This window comes from Xenopus laevis, chromosome 3L, assembly GCF_017654675.1.
Source record: "Xenopus laevis strain J_2021 chromosome 3L, Xenopus_laevis_v10.1, whole genome shotgun sequence".
NCBI lineage: Eukaryota > Metazoa > Chordata > Amphibia > Anura > Pipidae > Xenopus > Xenopus laevis.
In genome coordinates, this window is record NC_054375.1 from 65799920 (window position 1) to 65812067 (window position 12148).

The following is a 12148-nucleotide window of genomic DNA, read 5'->3' on the forward strand; positions in this document are numbered from 1 at the left end:
TCCACACCTGCTTAAAATGAGACGTCATGGAACGTTCACGAGAGCTTCGTATCACAAGTGTACTTGCCTCAGGCGTATACATGCTGTAACTGTTAACCTTTATTTGTTAGTAAGGCAGATGGGTTATAGGAGTGTACTGTCACTGCCTTTTTGTATAATACTAGCAATGTATTACAATGAAAGAAATATATTCATAAAAAGCCTACAGATAATATACAGTATGTGAATAATGTATAACCTCTTTACAGCACTGTGGAATTGGTTGCCTTCATATAAATAATAGAGAATACCAGTGTATGATATGTGACAGGTTGGGTAGAAAGAAAACATGGAAAAGTGAGATTTCTTGGAGCATAACAAGGGCTGAAAAAGTTGGCTTGGCAGTAAAAGGGTGGATTTTCTATCTGGTTCTGATGAATACAGGGGTGCTAAGAGCAGGGCTTCAGGGGTTGTTCACCTTCCACACACTTTTACAAACACTTTGGGGGGAATTCACAAAAGTGTCTGGAACGAAAAAATGTCTTTAAAATGTCGTAAAAAGTGTCGTAGCAACAGCCGACAAATTCACAGAGCATTTCTCCGCCAATTTTCAGACATGTGCGACACTTTTGAATTAGTGTCGTTAAAAGTGGGCGTGGTTTTTGCGGCGCCACTTTTCCCGCCATTTTTATGAATTACTCGTAAACTCATTTTTTTTACCGACAATTTTTCAGACACTTTAGGCTCTCCAAAATGAAAATGTCAGACAAATTGTCGTTTAAAAAGTCTTGGTAAATGTCGTTTGTACGATGAAAAGACATACGACATTTTAGAAAATTGTCAGACTTACGAGACATTCAGAGATGGTAACATCTGCCTTTGTGAATTTGCCGTTCATACGACATTTTACAAATTTGTCGACCGCCACTTCTGGGTTACTTTTTTTACCGACACTTTTGTGAATTCCCCCCAATGTCTTGTGTTTCTAAACACAAGGGGGTCCTGAAGAATGTAGTTACCTGCAAGAAATTTCTTGGTAATATCTATATCTTCCAATTTCTCCTTTCTGTCACTGGGTATGGCAGATGTTCTCACATACGATGTACTTTGGAAAGATCTCGATACATATTATTAAGGTAAAAATGCCAAGTATTCTTGTCTGTAGGTATTTTGTAAACTGACCCATTTATAACCCCTTCTTTCACTGCAATTCCCATATCCAGATAATGCATTTAGATACTTTAGGGTACAAAGTATTTCACTCTCTGTGGCCAAATAAATGAGTGAGGCACCATTATAATGCAACATATGTGGGTGGGTGGCTGCCATTTTGCTTGTTTTTGTTAAGCCAGGTATGTAGGGTGCAGCAGCACTGCCACTAACTCACTGCAAGTGTATGTGTGGGAACACCACCACTACAGAAATACTTTAGACACAAGACTAGAATCTCAACTACAAAGGAAACAAACTACTGGCATTCCTCCCCTGTTCTATCCCACACCAGAAATAAGTCATCTATGTTGTGTAAATTTAGCACATTCCCCATCCAACAAATGGATTTATTAGTAATATTTACTTTCATGTTATTTTATTGTATTGGTTTGTTGATTATAGATCTTCATAAAGCTAACCATGCATGTACTGATAAAATTCTGCCTATACTGAGGGCCGTTAAAGGGATTCTGTCATGATATTTATGATGTATTTTTTATTTCTAAATTACACTGCAAATAATTCACTCTACCATATAAAATGTCATTCCTAAACCAGCAAGTGTATTGTTTTAGTTGTAATATTTGTTATGTTTTGGTAGCCGAGGATGAGTAGAGTATAACTCAGGTCATTTTGCCTGGTCATGTGCTTTCAGAAAGAGCCAGCACTTAAGGATGGAACTGCTTTCTGGCAGGCTGTTGTTTCTCCTGCTCAGTGTAACTGAATGTGTCACAGTGGGACATGGATTTCACTATTGAGTGCTGTTCTACCAGGGGGCTATTATCTTGTGTTAGGGAGCTGCTATCTGGTTACCTTTCCATTGTTAGGCTGCTGGTGGGGGGAGGGGTGATATGACTCCAACTTGCAGTACAGCAGTGAAGAGTAACTAAAATTTATTACAGCACATGACTGGGGGCAGCTGGGAAACTGACAATATTTCCAGCACCATGTCAGATTTCAAAATTAAATATAAAAAAATCTGTTTGCTCTTTTCAGAAATGGATTCAGTGCTGAATTCTGCCTAAGCAACACTAACTATTAACTGATGCGTATTGAAAGTATCACTTTAAGTTAAATACAAAGAAAGCGTTCCTCCCAGGAACGAAAGCACGAGTTGATCAATAAATAAGGTACAAGGTACTATTGGTGTGATTAGTTCTCCTCAAGGCTATTAAACTAAGGTATTTACAATATAACTGTTGTCTAACTACACTTTTCCATTTAAGCACTCACAACTTGCATGGTGTCCAAAAACAATTAACAACCATGGCTCCTTCATTATAACCCTCATTTTAACCCTCATTTTAAATTTGAGTTTTGACGGAAAAATACCCTTGAATATATGCAAACCAGGAAAATATCCATCTTCAAATATACTGGACTAGAATTCCACCGTGATAGTTCAGATATAGTAAGCTATGTCCACTGAAAAGTAAGTTCCTTATGCTAAAGGTGAGATTATTCACATGCACCTATATGCATCTTAGTTGGTGTGCATGGGTTCCAAGGGTCACATAGGTGAGTATTTTGCACCCAGCATGGCACTTTTTAAATTAATATGCAATCAGAGAAGTAATGGGTACACAGCAGATTTCAGCTGGCTGGGCACACCCATCTCACAAGCCAGGTATCCTCTCACTAGCGAGATCCATTATTCTTTGAAAATTGCACTCGAACACATGAGTGTAATTATATGAGCGTCCTCCTTTGACTTTCAAGATGCTATTCCCTGACTAAACTAAGGTGTGTCAAAGCAGAGAAAAGCTTTGGAATTTCAGTAGACAAGTAAAAAAAACAGCTTATACCAATATGGATGGGCAGTAAACCATTGTAACGTGTTAATGCTTGTTGTTTTTCTTATGCCTTTAAGGTAACCAACTATGGGTTTTGGTCATAGGATTAAATCCTTCCAAGCATATGATTGGCATTCCAGAAATGAAGTATGTTGCAAACATGCATGGCAATGAGGTATGTATCATTTAGCTCCTTAATTTGCACAGCAGTGGCAGACACTAAGGGGCCGATTCACAAAGGGTCGAATATCGAGGGTTAATTAACCCTCGATATTCGACTGGGAATTAAAATCCTTTGACTTCGAATATCAAAGTCGAAGGATTTTAGCGCAAATAGTGCGATCGAACGATCGAAGGATTATTCCTTTGATCGAACGATTAAATCTTTCGAATCGAACGATTCGAAGGATTTTAATCCAACGATCGAAGGAATATCCTTCGATCAAAAAAACTTAGGAAAGCCTATGGGGACCTTCCCCTTAGGCTAACATTGAGTTCGGTAGCTTCTAGATGGCGAACTAGGGGGTCGAAGTTTTTTCTTAAAGAGACAGTACTTCGACTATCAAATGGTCGAATAGTCGAACGATTTTTAGTTCGAATGGTTCGATTCAAAGTCGTAGTCGTAGTCGAAGGTTGTAGTAGCCCATTCGATGGTCAAAGTAGCCCAAAAAACACTTCGAAATTCGAAGTTTTTTTACTTCGAATCCTTCACTCGAAGTTAGTGAATCGGCCCCTAAATGTAAATGCTACATGCTCCATACAGCCACATCCCATTTCTCTTGCCAGGTCAATTTAGGAGAATATGTAAATTAATTGTGGTAGTGTAATTCGTCTTTCAGCAATTTTTTTCTAGGTATTTTACACATATATTTCCCATTGTTTTGGCAACTGTTTTTGCTGCATTTTTTAGAAATGAGTTTGATGAGCCCATAGATTGCATATAGATTTGCTTTTAATAGGTTGAGGCCTAGACCTAAAGAGATACATTTATATGAGTTTTTGAGGTTTTTTTTTTTTTAAAACAGCTTGGCTAATACAACTTCACAGGAAGTGACTGAGCACATTCAGTGGGGGATCCACAAACCAATTATGTTTAGCATAAGTGTACTGGCAGTTTGGAAGTCTCTGCTATTGCACAGATGCTGTTTTATCATGTCGACACTCGAGGGCAGATTTATCAAAAATCGAGGTTGGTAAATCTTGATAAAAAAAAGCATTTTCTGATATCTTAAACAGTCTGAAGCTGTTAAAGATAAAGGGGCACATTCACTAAACGACGAAGCGCCTAACGCTAGCGTGAATGTGCCAGCATAGCGCATTTTGGTTAATTCGCCGATTCACTAACGGACGCTGGCGTAAATTCGCTAGTGTTACTTTGCACCCTTACGCCTGGCGAATTTGCGCAACGGACGTAACTACGCAAGTTCACTGACTCGCGAACTATTCTGAACACTACCTTTTACTCCAGACATCCTTCGCCACCTTAGACCAGGCGAAGTGCAATAGAATAGATAGGGATTGCTTCAAAAAAAGTTAAAAAAATTTCTAAGTCCCAAAAAACGCTGCCGTCTTTTCTTTTTTTATGGGTGATAGGCTGAAAAAGATCGAAATTTTTTTGGGGGCTACCCTCCTTTCCCCCTACATTTCCTAACTCATGGCACCTTAACTATACAGTGTAAAGCACTGCGTATCTTGACAGCGCTATATAAATAAATGATGATGATGATGATACAGTGGGCACATGTGTAGGGCAAAATAAAAATTTTATTTGCTGTTTTGAAGGTTTCCCAGGCTTGTGTAGTGCTGCTACATATACCTCCATTGTAACTTGAATTTGGCACCATATGCAAATTAACCATCGCTAGCGTAACTTTGCTTTGCTTGGCGAATTAACGCTAGCGCAACTTCGCAACCTTACGCTTCCCCGGAGCGCAACTTCGGATTTTAGTGAATTTGCGTAGCACTGTTGAAAATACGCCTGGCAAAGTGAGGCGAAGCGGACCTTGGCGCAACAACGAATCTTAGTGAATGTCCCACCAAGTCTCATTGAAAATGAATGGAAACATTTGATTCTTTTTCTGTGAAATCCACAACCATGATTATTTGGTTCAAATTTTTTCTAAAATAATCTAGCACTTGAGTTAAAAAAAAAAAAAGATAGAAAAATCTAAATTTTTATTTTGTGGTTGACTTTCTCTTAAAAATGTAAAACTGTCAAAGAGAAATGGAGAGTTTGTAGCCTTTTCTATGTAGAAAAGATGTATTCTATCTGAACTTCCAGATATAAATATCCATTTTTTTTACATGCTTGATCTCACAGATTTAAAGAAACCATAATAACTCCAACAAATTAGTTTTCAAGATCCTTTATTCTGAGAGTGTAAAGTAATCCCTCGCTGTTTAGTGGTAAAGTGATGCATTCTGGGACTGGAAGTCAGGGCCGGATTTACATAGTGGGCGCCCCTAGGCCCACTGCCGTTCGTCGCCCCTGTCCCCTCCAGGAGGACAAGAGCAATGGGGATTGGCGCACATGAAATTTAAAAAATTATTGTATCTCCAGCACTTCCCTAGTGTTTTTGAACCAATGTGGGTGTGGTTGGGCAGCATGCCGCCCCCCTAAAATCCTGCCGCCCTAGGCCCGGGCCTAGGTGGCCTTTCCACAAATCCGGGCCTGCTTGAAGTCTCTCTACTTACTATAGTGGTTAGTGCAAATTTTTTTATGGAAAGCAAAGGGACTTTAAGTTCCTGAATCCAACACTTTATAATGGAACAACATAAAGGGGGAAGGAGGAGGGGAGAGAATCTAATCATCAACAACATTGTAAGTACTGTGTATGTGTTAGCTGACAATACAGATTTTTTTTTTCAACACAATAGGTTCCATGCCTGAATGGGGGGGGGGGGAGTTCTGAGCAGCAAACTGGAAAATGTGGTTCAAATAATATATTTAAGGTTATAAACTTGGAGAAAAGCAAAATGTACATGAAGTTGAATAGTGTTGGGGGGGTGATCTCCATAATTAAGAAAGATTTGAAGGTGGCTAAATTGTGCTAACTGCAGGTACTGAAGACTGCTTGGTTCAATATTGTGAAACCAAACTAATATCTCAGAGAACTAAATTCTAGGATATGGGATCCGTTATTTGGAAACCCATTATCCAGAAAGCTCTGAATTACGCAATGTCAGGCTCCCATAGACTCCATTTTCTGCAAATATTTAAAAATGATTTCCATTTTATCTGTAATAATAAAGCAGTACTTTGTACTTGATCCAAACTGAGATTATTAGATCAAAACCAGCCTGTTTATTTAATGTTTAAATTATTTTCTTTTAGACTTAAGGTATGGAGAGCCAAATTATGGAGAGATCTGTTATCCGGAAAACCCCAGGTCCCAAGCATTCTGGATAACAGGTCCCATACCCGTAGTATTTGATCAGCAAAAGAAGTGAGTTGTTAATGCTGAATACTTTTGCAACTCTGTATAAAGTAGAGCAGGCAAACAACACAGGCACCTTTTAATGATATGAATGCTAGGTTTGTTATGGTCTTGTCAAAATGAAATCGGATCATAAATCAAATACATGATGACAGTGTGACTTTATAAACTGAACTGTTTTTTTGTTGATTACTACATATAGATGAATCCAGGCTTCACTGTGTGTTTTGTCCCATTATCAATCATTGTCTTTCAGGTGGTTGGAAGGGAATTAATGCTTCACCTAATAGAATTCTTGGTCACAAGTTATAAAAATGATACTGGGATATCACTATTAATAAACAGTACTAGGATCCATATCATGCCTTCTATGAATCCAGATGGGTTTGATGCATCAGTTCCAGATTGTTACGGAACAACTGGCAGGTAAGGATTTCTCTAGGAAGAGGGGTAGATGGTGGGTCACAGAGCACATACTAAGCCCAATAAACACCTCACTGGCACCTATAAAAATAAATATAAAAAATAATGCCATAATCCTTACCTATTCAATTATTTATTGACTTTAACAGATTATTAAAAGTGCCTCCATTCCCCAGTACCTTGGCCCAAAATTTCAAGTTGGGTTTAGTGGCCGCCATGTTTGGACTTTGGAATCAAATTCTGTCTGAACTTCCAATTAAGCGAGTGCTTAGGTGAAGAATGTAAATTGGAAGCTGACATGATTTAGCATATTAGTGCTAATGCTCTTAGACAAAAACTTTAACAGTGAAAGATTTAAAGGGATGTGACCAGACATGTCAAATGCCAACCCTACTGTATAATTCTGCATTTTATATATGGGTTCCAATGAGCAGGGCTTTCCATTTCGAAAGACTGATGGTAACTAAGCTGCTTGAATCCATATTGGTGGCAAACAAATCCTGTTGGGTTCATTTAATGATTAAGGGGCAAATGTACCAAGGGTCGAATATCGAGGGTTAATTAACCCTTGATATTCGACTGGGGAATGAAAATCCTTCGACTTTGAATATCGAAGCCGAAGGATTTTGCGCAAATAGTTCGATCGAACGATCGAAGGAATAATTGTTTGATCGAACGATTAAATCCTTCGAATCGAATGATTCGAAGGATTTTAATCCAACGATCGAAGGATTATCCTTCGACCAAAAATAGATAGCCTTCCCCATAGGCTAACATTGAGTTCGGTATCTTTTAGGTGGCGAACTAGGGGGTTGAAGTTTTTTCTTAAAGAGACAGTACTTCGACTATTGAATGGTCGAATAGTCGAACGATTTTTAGTTTGAATCGTTCGATTCGAAGTCATAGTCGAAGGTCGAAGTAGCCCATTCGATGGTCGAAGTAGCCAAAAAAAACACTTCGAAATTCAAAGTATTTTTTCTTCTATTCCTTCACTCGAACTTAATGAATGGGCCCCTAAATGTTTTTTTTAAAGCAGAAGGTATGGTGATACAAATTACAGATAGTTCCCTTATCCAGAAATCCCCCTGGTCTCTCATTTGACCCAGGGACCAACAATATTAAAGAGGGAACATGAAACATGAAACATGAAATTCAGAATTCTTCCCGATTCAACATTTGTATTAGACACTTTGGGGCCGATTCACTAAGGGTCGAACATCGAGGGTTAATTAACCCTTGATATTCGACTAGGAATTAAAAGCGCAGATAGTTCGATCGAAGGATAATTCCTTCGATCGAACGATAAAATCCTTCTAATCGAACGATTCGAAGGATTTTAATCCAACGATCGAAGGATTATCCTTCGATCAAAAAAAGTTAGCCAAGCCTATGGGGACCTTCCCCATAGGCTAACATTGACTTCGGTAGCTTTTAGATGGCGAACTAGGGGGTCGAAGTTTTTTTTTAAAGAGACAGTACTTCGACTATCGAATGGTCGAATAGTCGAACGATTTTTACTTCGAATCCTTCGATTCGAAGTCGTAGTCGTAGGTCGAAGTAGCCCATTCGATGGTCGAAGTAGCCCAAAAAAAACTTCGAAATTCGAAGTTTTTTACCTTCGAATCCTTCACTCGAAGTTAGAGAATCTGCCCCTATGAGTATAGGCACATATTGACATACTTATCTAATCAAAACACTGCTTGCTTTACTTTTTTTGAAGAACGAATAAAAATGGCTATGACCTGAACAGAAACTTTCCTGATGCCTTTGATTTAAACCCTGATCCTATCCAGCCAGAGACCAGGGCAGTGATGGACTGGATTAAAAATGAAACATTCGTCCTGTCTGCCAACTTCCATGGTGGAGCTGTAGTGGCTAGTTATCCATACGATAATGGAAATTCAGGTATGTGTCCAAATCATGCATTTGATTTGTCTGTATTGCACATGTTAAAGGGATTTGCCATGGAAAAACATGCTTTTTTTTCAAAAAACATCAGTTAATAGAGCTCCTCCAGCAGAATCCTGTATTGAAATCTGTTTTTCAAAAGAGCAAACAGATTTTTTTTAATGTTTAATTTGAAATTGGAGTCATTACATTTGAGTCACTCTTTACTTCTGCACTGCATGGAAAACACCCTTGTCTGCCTGTAATGGCTTCTGATAAAATTCAATTTTCTGTGGATGGTGTACACAGGTGACAGGTGGAGGTCAGACTTTAACTGCTGTATGTTCCTCGATCAAGTGCTTCGCATTTAATATTATCAGAAAAGGCATGGGGCATTTTAAGGAGAACTTAAGCTTTACTAAAGAAGTAGGCTAGAAATGTTGTACATTATGTTTTGAGATTCTGTAGCAGCAACCATAGCCCTTTAGTAGTAAAGATCTGTTCCTTTTGAAGATGCCCCAGTAGCTCCCCATCTTCTTTTCTGCTGATTCACTGCACATGCTCTGTGCTGCTGAGCTTTGGGTCCCGACTCACAATATACAGTACACATAGAATATAAATGTCACAATATAAGGCTGATTAGTAAATACAGATAATTATTACATACCAGCACAGAAACCAGTGCAACTAGCATCAGAATTTAATAATCAGCCCTGTAGCATCAGTTTATATTACAGGCATTTTCTGCTTGATAATTTGCGACAACCCCTAAGATCAGCTTCCCAACAACTGCTCAGAGTCCACTGAGCATGTGAGTGTCACAGACATTTTCCAATGATGAAGTTCTGGATCATTGCTGCTATTGAGAAGCTGAAACTGTAGGCTGGTGCAATAATTACAGTATATAAAATATGGCATTTTTAGCCACATTCATTAGGGTTTAGTTCTCCTTTAAGCTGCTCTCACCACTGGAGGATACAATGACCTGTGCGCTACAGTCCTAATGGCTAACACTGCTAGTACAGATGGTTATTGAAATGTGAGATTTGAAGAAGCATTCCTTCAGTATACAGTATATGCCCCTGCCACCTAAGTGCAATTCTCAATGCCACATCTCTGTTTAGTGACTCCTGTTCTTGTACCTTTTTTACTTGTAGAATGGTAGCTCTGTTGATTAGGTCCCTCTTTACTTCTTGTATCAATATTTGGATGTTTATTATAAACATGGATCTATTGCCCAGCACTGTGGAATATGTTTGCACTTTATAAATTCTTCTTAATCAATCTGTCATTTTTTCTAATTAATGATAACCATAAACTACTACTAATGGTTCATTGTTTTATGTTTTCCTTCCATACTAATCCTGTTCTCCCTGTAGTGAGCAGTGGTGATAATATAAATAAATAATGAAGTTTCTTCGTTTCCCATTGTTGTCTGTGTCTTTGACTTAAGAGGCAGCCATATATGGGCTGACAACATGCCCTCTCTCGAAACATGAGGTTTTTTTTTCTACGAGTTTAGTAAATAACCCCCTCTCTGTTTGGAGCGTGGGTTATTTCCTAAACTTGTGGGAAAAAAACCCTCATGTTTCGAGTTAAGGTCATGTATAAATCAATGGGAGATGTCCCAATTTGAAGATATTGGTCTGCACTGGGTTAAGTCCGACAATCTTAAAAAATTGGGGTTTTCAGGTGATAACCCAAAACAATTGAGTCTAAAAAATGTGTATGATTTGAGTTTTTGCTTGATTTGATCGAGTTTTTTCCCCATCCGACTTTTGCAAGTTATTTTATTGATAAATAAGGTAAAGTCGTGGATGGGATTTTGGTCAAGCTTTGTTTAATAAAAAAAGGAGATAAAATTGGATTTTAGTTACTAACCCCCAGAGTGTACAAGGTGCCGCACATGGTATGACCAAGTGAGAAAACATAGGCCATCACCCTAAACCTGAAGATTTCTTGCACTAAAATCCACCTCAAATAAAATGTAGTTAGCTTAGATAAATATTTCTGTGGGAAGGTTTCCTTATTTATGCTCTATTGAGCGTTTTTCAGCCTTTTGTTTTAACTGACTCCCTATACAAAAATGTTTATATTATATTTGATGAATTGCAGCAGTACACCTATTTATATGTTTTACAATGTTGAATGGGATCCTTTTATCAAGCAGATCACACAGACTTATTAGACAATATCTTCATCCTTTTAGGAAACAAAGGAATAAGTCCAGACAATGATTTCTTCAAGAATATTGCAACACTGTATGCAACCAAACATACTAACATGTATAAAGGCGTTGAGTGTCCAAATATGGCTAGTTTTCCTGGTGGCATCACCAATGGTTATCAGTGGTACTCCGTTCGAGGTAAGCAGGTTTGCAGATATGTTTTTTGTCTTGTGGTATTCTAAAGACAGACTGTGCACTGAAGTTTTAGTGTAACTGTATGGCAAATACAATTCTTAGTATATAATGAAAAACCTTCTTCATTTGTTACTGTACATTCATCAGTTCTCTTACACTTTCTCTTAAATAGCCTGTTTAACTTCTCTTTTTAGTACAGTATGGGATCCATTATCCAGAAACCCATTATCCAGAAAGTTCTGAATTAAGGAAAGGCCATCTCCCATAGACTCCATTATAATCAAATAATCCAAATATTTAAGACCCATTATCCAGGTCCCGAGCATTCTGGATAATAGGTCCCATACCTGTATACCTGTATATACAATAGTGGTGCTCATTCTATATACACTTATAATTTTGTTTGTTCCTGCAAGTGTAATTTTCCACTTTATTGTTTAACTTCCTCTAAGAGTAAAATTTCTTCCAGAAATGTATATAACATGTTATATAAATGTATATAACATAATTTTTGTATTAGCTGTATGAAGCCTCAAAACTAGATCAAAATGGAGGACTTGCTCGGGCACAAAATAATTGAGCTGTATGTACTGTTGATTAAAAAAAATGCCCTGTGCCGTTTACTGATCTGGTGGGGGCACAATTTACTGTTATCCTGTTAACTTCTGCTGAAGGCCTGAAGCAGTTCACCCTGACCCCGACAAGGCTTGTTGAGTGATGACAGAGGGACTGTCTTACTCTATAGCAAACTAAGATTTTTCTAATGAAAAATAAAAGTTTTGCAAAACATATTTTGGATTAAGACATGTATCTTCTGAAAATGTTAAGGAAAGGCTGGACAACAGCTATATTTCAAAATAGGTCTTGCTTTACTACAGTGACGGTTATTTATACTATAGGTGTAGGTTTGCCACCCAGCCAGGATTTCACCACACTAGTTAGCAAAACACCTTCCAAGAACAGGGCTGGTATTACAAATTTAGCAGCAATGTACTTGCTGATAAATTTTCAGTACCTTCTTATTCCCCCCCCCCCATGCCTTGCTCATTAAAACC

The 12148-nt window shown here is 38.1% G+C and overlaps 1 protein-coding gene across 3 annotated transcripts in view; it reads left to right on the top strand.

The window, feature by feature from the left end:
• cpm.L (carboxypeptidase M L homeolog) overlaps positions 1 to 12148 on the top strand; it is a 46770-nt gene that overhangs the window by 18355 nt on the left and 16267 nt on the right. For all 3 annotated transcript variants that reach the window (XM_041586348.1, XM_041586347.1, XM_018252456.2), the window contains exons 3-6: positions 3062 to 3159; positions 6678 to 6847; positions 8565 to 8749; positions 10941 to 11096. In XM_041586348.1, coding sequence (XP_041442282.1) covers positions 3062 to 3159; positions 6678 to 6847; positions 8565 to 8749; positions 10941 to 11096 — 609 coding nt within the window. The remainder of the gene's footprint in view (positions 1 to 3061; positions 3160 to 6677; positions 6848 to 8564; positions 8750 to 10940; positions 11097 to 12148) is intronic.